The 14,634-nt window shown below is 45.6% G+C and overlaps 1 protein-coding gene across 3 annotated transcripts in view; it reads right to left on the minus strand.

Annotated features, from left to right (window-relative positions):
* Positions 1 to 14,634, minus strand: part of ITGAX (integrin subunit alpha X) — a 64,617-nt gene that overhangs the window by 48,599 nt on the left and 1,384 nt on the right. The window contains exons 3-20 of one of the 3 annotated variants that reach the window (XM_036118992.2): positions 13,803 to 13,906; positions 13,437 to 13,507; positions 13,169 to 13,283; positions 11,785 to 11,915; positions 11,522 to 11,667; positions 11,143 to 11,296; positions 10,682 to 10,832; positions 10,402 to 10,475; positions 10,075 to 10,204; positions 9,823 to 9,965; positions 9,493 to 9,633; positions 9,190 to 9,399; positions 6,158 to 6,288; positions 5,871 to 6,028; positions 5,574 to 5,728; positions 4,733 to 4,864; positions 4,570 to 4,643; positions 4,214 to 4,355 (exon numbers count right to left, since the gene is read on the minus strand). In XM_036118992.2, coding sequence (XP_035974885.1) covers positions 4,214 to 4,355; positions 4,570 to 4,643; positions 4,733 to 4,864; positions 5,574 to 5,728; positions 5,871 to 6,028; positions 6,158 to 6,288; positions 9,190 to 9,399; positions 9,493 to 9,633; positions 9,823 to 9,965; positions 10,075 to 10,204; positions 10,402 to 10,475; positions 10,682 to 10,832; positions 11,143 to 11,296; positions 11,522 to 11,667; positions 11,785 to 11,915; positions 13,169 to 13,283; positions 13,437 to 13,507; positions 13,803 to 13,906 — 2,362 coding nt within the window. Of the gene's footprint in view, positions 1 to 4,213; positions 4,356 to 4,569; positions 4,644 to 4,732; positions 4,865 to 5,573; positions 5,729 to 5,870; positions 6,029 to 6,157; positions 6,289 to 9,189; positions 9,400 to 9,492; positions 9,634 to 9,822; positions 9,966 to 10,074; positions 10,205 to 10,401; positions 10,476 to 10,681; positions 10,833 to 11,142; positions 11,297 to 11,521; positions 11,916 to 12,213; positions 12,320 to 13,168; positions 13,284 to 13,436; positions 13,508 to 13,802; positions 13,907 to 14,634 lie in introns of those variants that run through there. The other 2 variants (XM_078074558.1, XM_078074559.1) reach the window with 2 other exon arrangements.

A 14,634-nucleotide genomic window follows, 5' to 3' on the forward strand; every position in this document is an offset into this window, starting at 1 on the left:
GCAAGAATATTAAGGGGGTTCTATAAAAGGAGAAAGACCCCAAGAGTGATATACAACAGAAATTTACAGGGACAATCTATAAAAACAACGTCTTCACAGGCAACTTGATGACAATTAATTCATATCTTTCAATAATCATTCTCAACGTGAATGGCCTAAACGCTCCCATAAAATGGCACAGGGTAGCAGACTGGATAAAAAGATAGGACCCCTCCATATGCTGTCTACAAGAGACTCATTTTGAACCTAAAGATACATCCAGACTGAAAGTGAAGGGATGGAGATCCATCTTCCACGCCAGCTGACCTCAAAAGAAAGCTGGGGTAGCAATTCTTATATCAGACAAATTAGATTTAAACTAAAGTCTGTAATTAGAGACACAGAAGGACACTATATCATTCTTAAAGGGTCTATCCAACAAGAAGATCTAACAATTGTAAATATCTATGCCCCCAACGTGGGAGCAGCCATCTACATAAGACAACTGTTAACCAAAATAAAGAGTCACATCGATAACAATACGTTAATTGTAGGAGACCTCGATACTCCACCCTCAGCAATAGACAGGTCATCTAAGGAGAAAATCAACAAAGAAATAAGAGCTTTGAGTGACACACTGGACCAGATCGACCTCATAGATATATACAGAACATTCCACCCTAAAACAACAGAATACTCATTCTTCTTGAGCACACATGGAACTTTCTCCAGAATAGACCACATACTGGGTCACAAATCAGGTCTCAACCGATACCAAAAGATTGAGATTATTCCCTGCATATTCTCAGACCATAAGGCTTTAAAACTGGAACTCAATCACAAGAAAAAATTTGGCGGAAATTCAAACACTTGGAAGCTAAAGACCACTCTGCTCAAGAATGTTTGGGTCAACTAGGAAATCAAAGAACTTAAACAATTCATGGAAACCAATGACAATGAAAACACATTGGTCCAAAACCTATGGGATAATGCAAAGGTGGTCCTAAGAGGGAAATACATAGCCATCCAAGCCTCACTCAAAAAAAATAAAAAATCCCGAATTCACCAACTGACTCCACACCTTAAAGAACTAGAGAAAAAGCAACAAATGATGCCTAAGCCATGAATTAGAAGATAAATAATTGAGATTAGAGCAGAGATCAATGAATTAGAAACCAGAAACACAGTAGATCAGATCAACAAAACTACAAGCTGGTTCTTTGAAAGAATTAATAAGATCGATAAACCACTGGCCAGACTTATCCAAAAGAAAAGAGAAAGGACGCAGATTAATAAAATTATGAATGAAATGGGAGAGATCATGACTAACACCAAGGAAATAGAAACAATTATTAGAAATTATCATCAACAACTATATGCCAATAAGCTGAGCAACCTGGAAGAAATGGATGCCTTCCCGGAAAACTATAAACTCCCAAGACTAAAACAGGAAGAATTTGACAACCTGAATAGGCCAATAACCAGTAACAAGATTGAAGCAGTGATCAAAAACCTCCCAAAAAACAAGAGTCTGGGGCCTGATGCATTCCCTGGGGGATTCTACCAAACATTCAAAGAAGAAATAATACCTATTCTCCTGAAGCTGTTTCAAAAAATAGAAACAGAGGGAAAGCTTCCAGACTCATTCTATGAGGCCAGCAAAACCTTAATCCCCAAACCAGGCAAAGACCCCATCAAAAAGGAGAATTTCAGACTGATATCCCTGATGAATATGGATTCCAAAATCCTCATCAAAATCCCAGCTAATAGGATCCAACAATACATTAAAAGGATCATCCACCATGACCAAGTGGGATTTATCCCCAGGGTGCAAGGTGGTTCAACATTCACAAATCAATCAATGTGATAGAACACATTAATAAGAGGAGGGAGAAGAACCATATGGTCCTCTCAATTGATGCAGAAAAAGCATTTGACAAAACACGGCATCCTTTCCTGATTAAAACTCTTCAGAGTATAGGGATAGAGGGAACATTCCTTGTGTTCATAAAATCCATCCATGAAAAACTCACAGTGAATATTATCTTCAATGGGGAAAAGCTGAGAGCCTTTCCCTTAAGATCAGGAACACGTCAAGGACGCCCACTCTTGCCACTATTTTTCCACATAGTACTAGAAGTCCTAGCAACAACAATCAGACAACAAAAAGAAATAAAACATATTCAAATTGGCAAAGAAGAAGTCAAACTCTCTCTTTTCGCAGATGACATGATGCTTTATGTGGAATGCCCAAAAGAATCCACTCCCAAATTACTAGAACTCATACAGCAATTCAGTAATGTGGCAGGATACAAAATCGATGCACAGAAATCAGTTGCTTTCTTATACACTAACAATGCAACTGTAGAAAGAGAAATTAGAGAATGATTCCATTTACAATAGCACCAAAAACCATGAGATACCTCGGAATAAACCTAACCAAAGAGGTAAAGGATCGATACTCTAGGAACTACAGAACACTCATGAAAGAAATTGAAGAAGACACAAAAAGATGGAAAAACATTCCATGCTCATCGATCAGAAGAATAAACATTGTTAAAATGTCTATGCTACCCAGAGCAATCTATACCTTCAATGCCATCCCAATCAAAATTCCAATGACATTTTTCAAAGTGCTGGAACAAACAATCCTAAAATTTGTATGGAATCAGAAAAGACCCCGAATCACCAAGGAAATGTTGAAAAAGAAAAACAAAGCTGGGGGCATCATGTTGCCTGATTTCAAGCTATATTACAAAGCTGTGATCACCAAGGCAGCATGGTACTGGCACAAAAACAGACATATAGACCAATGGAACAGAACAGAGAGCCCAGAAATGGACCCTCAACTTTATGGTCAACTAATCTTTGACAAAGCAGGAAAAAATATGCAATGGAAAAAAGACAGTCTCTTCAATAAATGGTGCTGGGAAAATTGGACAGCCACATGCAGAAGAATGAAACTCGACCATTCTCTAACACCATACACAAAGATAAACTCAAAATGGATGAAAGACCTCAATGTGAGGCAGGAATCCATCAAAATCCTAGAGCAGAACATAGGCAGTAACCTCTTTGACATCGCCCACAGCAACTTCTTTCAAGATACATCTCCAAAGGCTAGAGAAACAAAAGCAAAAATGAACTTTTGGGACTTCATCAAGATAAAAAGCTTCTGCACAGCAAAGGAAACAGTCAACAAAACAAAGAGGCAACCCACAGAATGGGAGAAGATATTTGCAAATGACACTACAGATAAAGGGCTGGTATCCAAGATCTATAAAGAACTTCTCAAACTCAACACCCAAAAAACAAATAATCAAGTCAAAAAATGGGCAGAAGACATGAAAAGACACTTCTCTGAAGAAGACATACAAATGGCTAAGAGACACATGAAAAAATGTTCATCATCATTAGCCATGAGGGAAATTCAAATCAAAACCACATTGAGATACCACCTTACACCAGTTAGAATGGCAAAAATGGACAAGGGAAGATACAACAAGTGTTGGAGAGGTTGTGCAGAAAGGGGAACCCTCTTACACTGTTGGTGGGAATGTAAGTTGGTACAGCCATTTTGGAAAACAGTGTGGAGGTTCCTCAAAAATTTAAAAATAGAGCTACGCTATGACCCAGCAATTGCACTCCTGGGTATTTACCCCAAAGACACAGATGTAGTGAAAAGAAGGCTCATATGCACCCCAATATTCATAGCAGCAATGTCCACAATAGCCAAACTGTGGAAAGAGCTGAGATGCCCTTCAACAGATGAATGGATAAAGAAGCTGTGGTCCATATATACAATGGAATATTACTCAGCCATCAGAAAGGATGAATACCCAATTTTTACATCAACATGGATGGGACTGGAGGAGATTATGCTAAGTGAAATAAGTCAAGCAGAGAAAGTCAATTATCATATGGTTTCACTTATTTGTGGAACATAAGGAATAGCATGGAGGACATTAAGAGAAGGAAGGGAAAAATGAAGGGGGGGAAATAGGAGGGAAAGATGAACCATGAGAGACTATGGACTCTGAGAAACAAACTGAGAGTTTTGGGGGGAGGTGGGGGGATGGGTTAGCCTGGTGATGGGTATTAAGGTGGGCACGTACTGCATGGAGCACTGGGTGTTATACGAAAACAATGAATCATGGATCACTACATCAAAAACTAATGATGTACTGTATGGTGACTAACGTAACATAATAAAATAAAATAAAATAAAAAATACCTTGCTAGCTGTCACACGTCGATAAGACAGCCCTGGTGGGTAGAAGAAGGTGACTATGGTTCCATAGGAGTCCTCACCATCATTCCACACCATCACTTTCATATTCATCTCCAGGGTACTCCCCACCAACAGCGTCTTCAAGCTAGGTGTTGGAGCAGAGGGCAGGAGATGATTCTGGGACTGGGGCTAGAAAGGGTCTGGGGATGAAACACAGAGTGGGGAGGTAGGGGAGAAATAGGGGACAGGATGTTTTTCTGAGCACAGGCTAGAAATGTTAGGGAAAGCCAGAGCAAGAGCTCCAGGTTCCAGAAAAGGAGCCGGGGAACCAGGGCAGGTCTAACGGAGTGGTAGCTCACCCTGAGAAGCCAAAGGAGATGCCAAGGTCATCCTGGCAGACATGGTCAGCTCCACAATTCTTCTCAAAGGGGAGCTGAGAGGGAAGGCAAAGCAGGGTTTTCCCCAAGATCTGGAGTCCACACCCTCCACTCCCTTCTGGAAGATTCCAATACCAGGACTTACAGAGGCTGTGTAGTATCTCTGAGCATCCACAGCCAACATAGGCCGGAGGCTTCCAAAGGAAGGGATAGGCTTGCCCACCAGGGAGAAGTTGAGACGCAAGGTGATGGGGGTCACTGAGTCCTCCACACAGGCCTAAAGGATGGACATTGAAGACAGCAGTGGCAAGGAAATGCATCTTCACAGTCACTAGCTATGTCCTGTTCCCTCATCTGCAAAATGGGGTCATAAGGATACCCAGCTGTGCTCAATTGCTACAATTCCACCATTTAGAACCTCTGCTTTGCCTGATTTCTGCCTTGAATTCCTTCCCCACAGCATCCCACATGGCTCACTCATTCTATTCAGGATCTTCCCAAACTTTACCTGATCCAAGAGGTCTCCCAACACCTTCTCTACTCTCCTCCCTGACTTTATCTTTTTTCATAGAATTCATCACTACCTGACATCTATTATTTAGGAACTTGATTGTTTTTGGCCTTCTCTCAGAGTTTCCTGTGGGCATGACTGTTTTGTCCACTGTTGCATCCCCAGTGCCTAAGACAGGACCTATCTCAGAGAAGCAGCTCCTAAAAGAATCCCAGTGCATCACCCCATAGTTCTCTGAAGCAGTGGTACTCTCCTAAAATCCAACTGTGTAGCCTCAGCCGTTGCAGGTGATCCATCCATTTACTCATTTGCTCACTCACTCATCAGCTAACCAGTGTTATGCACCTCCTGCATGCCAGGTCCTGTGGTAGGGCTAAGCCACAGTGAGAATCAGAACACACCCTGTTCCTTCCCTGCCCAGCCCATCGCCAGCCGCAGGATCTCTGCCATCCCCAGGACTCTGAGGTCCCCTTACCAGGAGGAGCAACTTCACAGTCTCACAGTACTGTCTCAGCCCAAGGACTCGGACACGAGTCAGATTCCAGGTCTTTGTCTCCTCAAAGATGGCACGAGGACTCTGGCGGCCTGGGTCGAGGGTCAGGTCAAAGGTCACAGAGCTTTGGAGGTTACCTGTAGGGGAAAGGAGGGGGTAAGGAGGGCTGAGAGAGCTAGAAACTCCCCAGGTGGACAAGGGTCAAGGCAGGAGACAGGAGTCCTGAGTTAAGGGACTCTAAGGGCCAGGGTATCTTGGGTCAGAGAGGCGAGGACTCACCCAGCCGATTCTTGGGACTTTCATAAATATGAAGACAGACATTGGCGTCGCCCAGTGCATTGACAGAGGAGGTCTCCTCCCGACACTCAAACAGAGACCTGGCTATCTCTGCAGGTTTGAATCGGATGCTCATCCACACCCTGAGTACAGGTCTGGTCCTAAGGGCAGAACACTGAGTTGAGGGCAGGTCCTTGGTCCCAGAAGGGCAAACTGGGATGGGGGTGGGGAGGCTGAAATCCTAGGCAGACTTAGAATGATCTGGAAGTGTCTGAGGAGGACTTTCTCACCTGAGCAGCAGCACCTGCCCGTGGGCCCCCACGGCCAGGTCCACCAGTCCATCCAGGGTAAGGTCCTGACCCCCACTCAGTGACTGCCCAAAATACTGGAGGCTGGGGGAGAGCTGGGAGGCTGAGATCCTCTGAACAGAGAGGGAAAGGCAAGTCAGGTTGAGGGTGATGGAAACAAGTTGGAAATCAGCAACAAAAGGAACAGTGAGGTAGGAATGTGGGAGACAGAAAGAAGAGCTCAGTAGTGAAAAGATGTCACCAGAAGTGCCTAAAAAGAGGAGGTGGGGTGGGGAAATGATGACCAGAGAAAAGATCCCCAAGACAAAAATGAAGAAGTGGTGATTGAGAGTTTGGTCTGGTGACCTGTGTCTCATTCATTCATTCTTCTACTTAGTCTCAGGTCCAATTCTGGCTCTGCTCATGAGCCATGAGGCCTTGGGCCAGGATCCAATCTTACTGTGCCTCAGTTTCCTCATCTTTCACATGGGGATAATAATATCTTAGAGTTTAGCTGTGAGTAGTAAATGAATTAATGCATATAGTTCTTTGAACAGCAAAAGTCACTAGTCACTGATTATGATGAGTATTAGAGCTAGAAGGGACCTCAGAGCTCATCTAGCCCCACTTCCCACTTTGCAGACAGTGCCTAGGCCACACAGCCTTTAAGAGGCCAACTCCAGACCTGAAATCAGATCCTCTGACCCCAGGCCCCAGGCCCCTTTTTGCTTCCGAGGACTACCCTATCTCTTCAGAGGACAAAGAGGGAAAAAGTTGGGATGGGAAGTGGCTGTACCCATAAGAAAATTCTATGCTCTGGAAACTTGCCTCCCCTGTGGGTTCCTTCTCTTTTATTTCCATTGCTCCTATGATGACCAACCCCTTGGAGAATGTGCCCTTTAAAATCTCTAGGCACTGCTGGACTGGCAGACATTAAGCATAGTAATAATAAAATGAAAGAGAAATCTAAGGACATCTGGAAAAGAAGAGGTAGGTAGAGATAGCACAAACCCAGTCAAGTAGTCTCATGCTCAAGAAAACTGATCTCACTGCCATATCCTCAGGTTGGTGTGTGGGCCCAGTGGGAACAAGGCAAGTCTTTCCCAGTCAAGTAATGTGGTGGGATACATCATAGTGGGAAGGAAGAAAATCATGGTGGACCAGCAAATCTGGAAAGGCCTCCTCTTAGAGTCAAGCCTTTCAGGTATAATTCAAGTGATATTTGCAGTTGAGGGTGTTCATAGATATGCCTCTAAACTGCTGCAGCAAGGGGAAGTTAAACCAGTTCGTTTGGAATGAATGCAGTTTCTTGACATCGGGTGTTATTGTCAACAAAGCTTTTCATTCTCTTCTTAAAGTTCCAAGTTCTTTAAAACCCCTTCAATTGTTAAACTGTATTACACTATGTATATACTCTATATGTACTAACTCATTTAATCCTCACAGCAGCAGCCCAGTGAGGTTGGTTCTCTTACTATCACCATTTTACAGATGAGGAAACTGAGCACAGATAGGTGTGTAATGACTAAGATCCTGTAGCTAGGAAGTAACAGTACTGCAGGGATCTTCTTTGACATTTCTAACAACGTTTTCAGATATAATTCATATACCATACCATTTACTCTTTTAAAGTATACAACTCAATGGTTTTAAGATGTTCTCAGAGTTATGCCACTATCACCAAATCAATTTTAGAATATTTTCATCACCTGCCAAAAAAATCCATACCCCTTATCACTCACCCCCATGTCCCTCATTTTTCTCCACCACCAGCACCTGACTACCCCTTATACACTTTCTGTCTCTACGTATTTACCTATTTACATTTCAGATAGATAGAATCATACAATATGTGCCCTTTTGTTTCTGGCTTCTTTTACTTAGCATAATGTTTTCAGGGTTCATTCATGTTATAGCAAATACTAGTTCTTCATTCCTTTCATGGCCAAATAATATTCCATTGTATGTATATTTATTTACGATGGAATTTATGTGTTCATCAGTTAATGGACATTTGGATTGTTTCCACCTTTTAGATATCATCAATAATGCTACAGTGAACATTCATGTATAAATTTTTGTGTGGACATAGGTTTTCAATTCTCTTGGGTCATACAGTATACAATTGCTGGTCATACAGTAACTCTACATATAACTTTTTGAGAAACTGCCAGATGTGTTCCAAAGTAGCTGCAGCATTTTATATTCCCACCAGCAAGGTTTGAGGGTACCAAATTTTCCACATCCTCACCAACACTTGTTATTATCTGTCTTTTTTATTCTAGCCATCCCAGTGGGTGTGAAATGGTGTCTCATTGTGGTTTTGATTTGCTGATGACTGATGACTAATGATATTTAGCATCTTTTCATGTGTGTATTAGTCCTTTGTATATGATCTTTGGAGAAATGTCTATTCAGATCCTTTACCAATTTTTTAATTGGGGCTTTCTTTACATTTTGCCAAGGGAAGAAGCCCTCCCTTTTCAGGGAACTTTCCCCATCGAGACAGACATTTGGCAGGACTGCTGATGGCATGAGTGAATGGTCATATAGCATCCAGGGAGAAGAAGGGGTGAGTAGACAGGCAGACTGAGGCAGCCAGACCTAGACTGGCAACAGGGAGCCACCAAGAAACCAAGAACTGGGTTAGAAGTCAGGAGATTGGAACCTACCTCATCACCTTTCCTGATCCACTATAAACCTTGGACAAGTCAAATCATTGATATTCTCCATGCCCCAGATTTCATTTCTAAAGTGGGTCTGTTAATGCCTGGCCTATGTACCTTGTAAAGCCACTGGGGGATTAAAAGGCCTAAGTGGAGATGTCACTCAAGAATCAAGTCCTCATACAAAGCACAGAACATACCAATGTGTTCATTTCTAAAATTCCACAGATTTTGCTTGCTGCCTACAAGGTGTCAGTGCTGGGCAAAGGAAGTAAGATGAGGTAAAGGAGAATTTTCTAGGTGGCAGAATAGAAAACAAGGAGAAGCAAGGAAGAAGTTGTAACAACTGGACCTGTGACTGGGCCTCACCTGACTATGGGAGGTGCTGATGCCCAGTCCTGAGGTTCCATGAAATAGGTAGACAGCACCCCGGCTCTCCTGCTCTCCTGGGGCCCCGATGACCACGTCTGTCAGCTTGTCCCCATTCACATCTCCCAGCACTGTCAGGGCTGCCCCAAAGCGGCCCCAGGGGTGGCCCTGCTCCCCACAGAGAATGACCTCACAATGCCACTTAGCCCTCTGCAGAACAAAACCAGTGTCAGGTCCCAACCCAGGCAACCCCTCCACCCCACACCCAGGCCTCACCCAGCCCAGCTCTCATCAGACACTCACCCCCTGGGGCAAGGGACACACAGACACCTGGCCCCCCCGGGTCGGCTTGTAGTAATGGGGAGCCCCGATGAGGACAAGGTCAGAGCTGCCATCTCTATCCACATCCACAGTGCAGAGGGAGGCCCCAAAGTAGGACCCAATCTGCAGGGCAGAGCCTGAAGTCATCCTGCCTGCCCCTGCCAGAGGCACACCCTTCTGGGACTGGACCCACTTCTCCCCAGCCACCAGGACCTTCCCCCCACAGGCTCCCAAACCCCTTCATCTCCTCCCCCTCTGCCCCTGGAGACCCTGCCACCCTTATGTTCCACTCTGGCTTCCTCAACACCCAACCTGAGTCCCTGCGACTTCAGCCTTTGGCGTCCATTGCCCAGACGCCTGGGTGAAGATGACAGCCTTCCCGGTATGTTGATGGCGGGGGGCCCCCAGGATCAGGCTCTGGACCCCCTTCCAAAGAGCCAGCTCAGCGGAGTAACCTGAGGAGGGCAGGCCTCAGCACAAAGGCTTCCCCCCCCACCCCTGAGCTCCTGCCATTCCCAGGCAGCTTATCTCCCACCTGTGCCCCCAACCTCAGCCTTTTCTCACCCAGGTAAGAGTCCCTCATGTCCACATTCTCTTGAGACATGTTGATGAAAGTGGGGCTCATATTTTGGGTGTACAGGAAGGCACCTCCAGACCAGCTGAAGCTCCCCACAGCCCCCAGAACTGGTCCATCCTGGGAGGAAAAGATTCCAGGGCTGAGCAGGCCTGAGCCAAAAGAAGACAGCCTATTCCAAAACAATGCCTGCCACCGACTCTGCTCATTATTTGGAATTTTCTTCCTCCACTCACTTATCTAACACCTTTCCTTAGCTTCCCTCCTCCCACTCCTCCCTCCTCCTACATCAATGGCATGAAAGGGACCCCACTCACGGGTGTGAACACAGCGCTGAAGCCCTCCTGGGACATCTCCAATTCAAAGGAACTACTGCTTATGGTCTGCGTACCTGGGGAAAGGCATGACACCTGGGTTCCAGAGGGAAAGATAGGCTTTGCCAAGTCTGAGAAGGACACCTCAGCTTTAGAGGATCTAATGTTGGAGATTAATACCCAAAGGGATGTGTTGGTGCCCATGGCATGGGGGCCAGATTCAAGAAGGGAAAGCATTTATGGGTGAGGGCTTCTGAAGTGAATACTTTCATCTGTAACTTACCCTCAATGGCAAAGATCTTCTCTTTCAGTTGGTTTTGAATGTCTCTCAAAGCATCAAAATTCTCCACTTTAAAAATGTACTCATGGGAGGGCTTCGATGCAATGTCATTTAATTCTTTCCAAGAATGTTTCTTTTGAAAAGCCAATCCCACCTGTCCCCAATGAAGACCAACTCAGTGAAAACAATCATAAATCTAATATGCCTAGCAAATGTTGGATGCTGATATCCTCCAATAACCCCACAAGGTCAATATTATTACACTCAGTGTACAGATGAGAAAAATGAAGCTCAGACAGCATCAAGGAGTTTAGGGAAAAGGATCAGGATCCCCAGACTGGAACACAACTTTCATCCCGAAGGTAGTAGAAGCTGAGAGATCTGGGGGTTTTGTCCTAGAAAGGGAAGTTGCCTTAAGAGGAAGCAAGGGGAGGAAGTGGTGGCAAGGCATGTCCACGTCCTACCCCAACTGCATAACGGATGATACCCGCAGACTCAGCCATAGGGATGACATCCTCATAACCCAGGCGGTCGCCTTTTTTTTGCCCATCGGTGATGACAATGAGGATCTTGGAGGCATCTTTTCGGGCCCCTCTTGAGGTATTGAACAGTTGGTTTCTGTCAGAGAAGAGGATCCAGAGACCTATGAACAGAACTGCTGCTAGCCCTTCATGCCTTTTGAGAAGAAGGAGATGCCCCTTTCTCTTGGAGGCCCTGGCCCCACCCATAGGCCCCCACAGACTGAATCTCAGTCCCAACCTGTCCCTCTCTCATGGAGACCGATGAGGCCTAAAGGAAGACCCAGATGCTTTAGGGAAGGACCTAGGAGAAGTCAGGACTCACGTGACCATTTTGATGGCTGTGGCTGTGTGAGTATACCCTCCCAGCTGGCGTACAGAATCCAACAGGACTAGTGGGTTTGAGCTGTATGTGAAGTCTTTGAAAGTGAAGTGCACCTGGAAATTGCTGGAAAACTGCATCAGGGAGAACTGGAAGAATTGCAGAGGGCTGGGAGCCAAGGCCACTTGACAAGAACCCTGGGCACTCCACCCACAAACCTCCCACAGGGGCCCTGCACACTTGCCTTCCCTCCCCCAAAGGCACACCTGGGTGCTAGGTCTCTGGAACTGATTCATCACAGCCTCCACGAAATTCAGCATCTTTGTAAAATCACGGAAGGAGATGCTGCTTGAGCCGTCGATCAGGAACACGATATCTTGCTCTTGCTTTGGACACTCTGGGAAAAGAGGTGGCACCAGTCCTCCAAGGAACACTCCCAGAGCCTAGGGAACCCCAGCCTCCTGGCCATAAGAATTCACCGCCCCCTGACCCAGGGGCTTCCCCAATCCCTGCCTAAAACAGGGCCCTTTGGCCTCCTAAAGTCCTTAAAGAGGCTACATTTGTGACACAGCTGCTCACATCTGTGTGACCTAGGCCCCTCCTGAGTGAATTCAGAATTGGTTAAAAAAAAGGAAGCTCTCCCAAACCTCAAAAGGAGACCTCCCAGCTTCCCCTTTCTGTTCCAGAGGTTCTACCTGGGTGTTCTGAAGGGAGCCCAGGCTCCTATGGGTGAAGTCTAGAGTCTAGGAGGTAGTGGGAGGGCACTCCATTCAGTGGCCAGATGTCAGTCTCCCCAGGGGCCTGAGTGTAAATGTGAAACCAGGGAGGGGCTTAGGTCTGCCATGGCTGGGTCTAAAAAGCTCACTGTTCTTACCTCCTTATCTCCCATCCTTATCAACACTAGGGAAACCAGGCCCTATGCCTCAACCTGCACACACAGACACACACACACACACGCAAACACATGTACATATATACATATGTGCATATGCATGTGTGCATGTATGCACATATACATATGTATACATGTGTGCACACATACATTCGTGCATACATATTCACATATACATACACACATATACAGATGCATGCTTATATACACACATACTCATGTATACACTTGCATGCAATTATACATGCAGACACATGCATGCACATATATATGCATATGCACAGATATATACATCCATACACACACACACACATACCGCTCAGACTGTCTGCACCCTCATCACCCATTCCTACAAAGCAATTGGTTATACCCCAGGGTGTATTGGGTCAAAATAAATCCCCTTCTCCCTAAAAATAATAGCGGCTAGCATTAATTGAGCCATCACCACGTGCCATGCACTGTGCTAAACCCTGGCCATGGATCATCTTATGTCACTCTCAGGGTTGGGTGTGTCATTATCCCCATCTGACAGATGAAGAAACTGAGGCTCCAAAAGGGTAAGGTCATAGGAAAGTGGGACAGAGACAGGGCAAGGTGTAAAATCAGGCAGTGACTTCCCAGCCCACATTTGGTACCACTATCCCATCCAGGAATATTTTTTTCCAGATCTCTCTTTTTTTAGCCACTTTTGGCCCCACTGCACTCCCAGTCACAAGTGTGTGTGCTCCTCAAAGGAGCTAGCGGCCCCCAACACTCACCCTGCAGGGCAGCCGGGAGCCTCTGGGCTTGCCAGGAAGAGGAGCCCAGCAGGAAGCAGAAACCAGTCAAGTACATGTTCTCCTGGCATGTATGGTGCACTGTGGGACCACAGGCCTAGGGACAGAGGCGCCTGATGGGAGGGGCTGCTCCTGCTTCCATCCCATCCTCCTATCCCAATACCTTCACCCTCCCCAAGACCCCTAGCCCCACCAGCCCCAGGTTCCCACTCCTTCCCTCAGGACAGCTCCACAACCCAAGGCAACTCACCAGCAACTGAGAGGGGTTAGTGGAGGCTGCCAGGGACAGGCCCAGGGACATGTTCACAGCTTCTGGGGGAACTGAGGGGACAGATATGTGCATAGTTACCCTGAGGACAGAGGAAGCTGTATAAGATCTGAGCAGGGGTCACCCCAAGACAAGGAAATCTGACCGGTGAAGGGCTTTCAGGTCTTGATGGAGCCATGGGGGTACAGGGGTGTGATGGGCAGGGAGGCCATGAGGAGGTCAAGAAGCCTGTCTAAGGTTAAGGGTCTCAGACAGAGCTGGAGCTGGGAAGTGGGTCTTCTGTGCTTCCCAAAGTTCCCCAGAGCTTGGGAGTCTGGACCTGGGTCCCAAGGAGAGGCAGTGACTCACTCTGCAGGTGGATGGGCTCACACTTGCCCATGCTGTAGTCACACTGGTAGAGGCTGCCTGTTTGGTTGGCAGCCTTTATCTCCTGGGGGGCTCCAACCACCACCCTGGAGGGAGACAAAGAACACTGCAATTAAAAATGTAGACAGCAGAGCCAGACTGCCGCTTCACTTCTCTAATCCTCAGTTATCCCATCTACAAAGTGGAGATTAATAACAATGTAAGTTCCACATGGAAGGGATTTTTGTCTGTTTTGTTCTCTGGTGTATGCCTGGCTCCTGAAACATTTAGTAGTAGGTGCTCAATAATATTTGTTGAATGGTTGATACCTACATACCTCATAAGGTTATTGTGAAGACTAAACCAATGCTCACCTAAAAATGCAAATCAAAACTACAATGAGATATCACCTCACACCAGTCAGAATGGCTAAAATCAACACAAGAAACAACAGGTGTTTATGAGGACGTGGAGAAAAAGGAACCTTGTGCACAGTTGGTAGGAAAGCAAACTGGTGTGGCCACTGTGGAAAAGAGTATGGAGGTTCCTCAAAAAGTTAAAAATAGAAATACCCTATGATCTAGCAATTGTACTACTGGGTATTTACCCAAATAATACAAAAATACTAATTTGAAGGGATACATGCACCCTGGTGTTTATAGCAACATTATTTACAATAGCCAAGAGATGGAAGCAGCCAAAGTGTCCACCAATTGATGAATGGATAAAGAAGATGTGGTATTTAGAGATAGGTATAGATAGAGATATTATTCAGCCACATAAAGAATGAAATCTTGCCATTTGCAATGACATAGATGGAGCTAGAGAATATTAT

This window comes from Halichoerus grypus, chromosome 6 (genome assembly GCF_964656455.1).
Source record: "Halichoerus grypus chromosome 6, mHalGry1.hap1.1, whole genome shotgun sequence".
NCBI lineage: Eukaryota > Metazoa > Chordata > Mammalia > Carnivora > Phocidae > Halichoerus > Halichoerus grypus.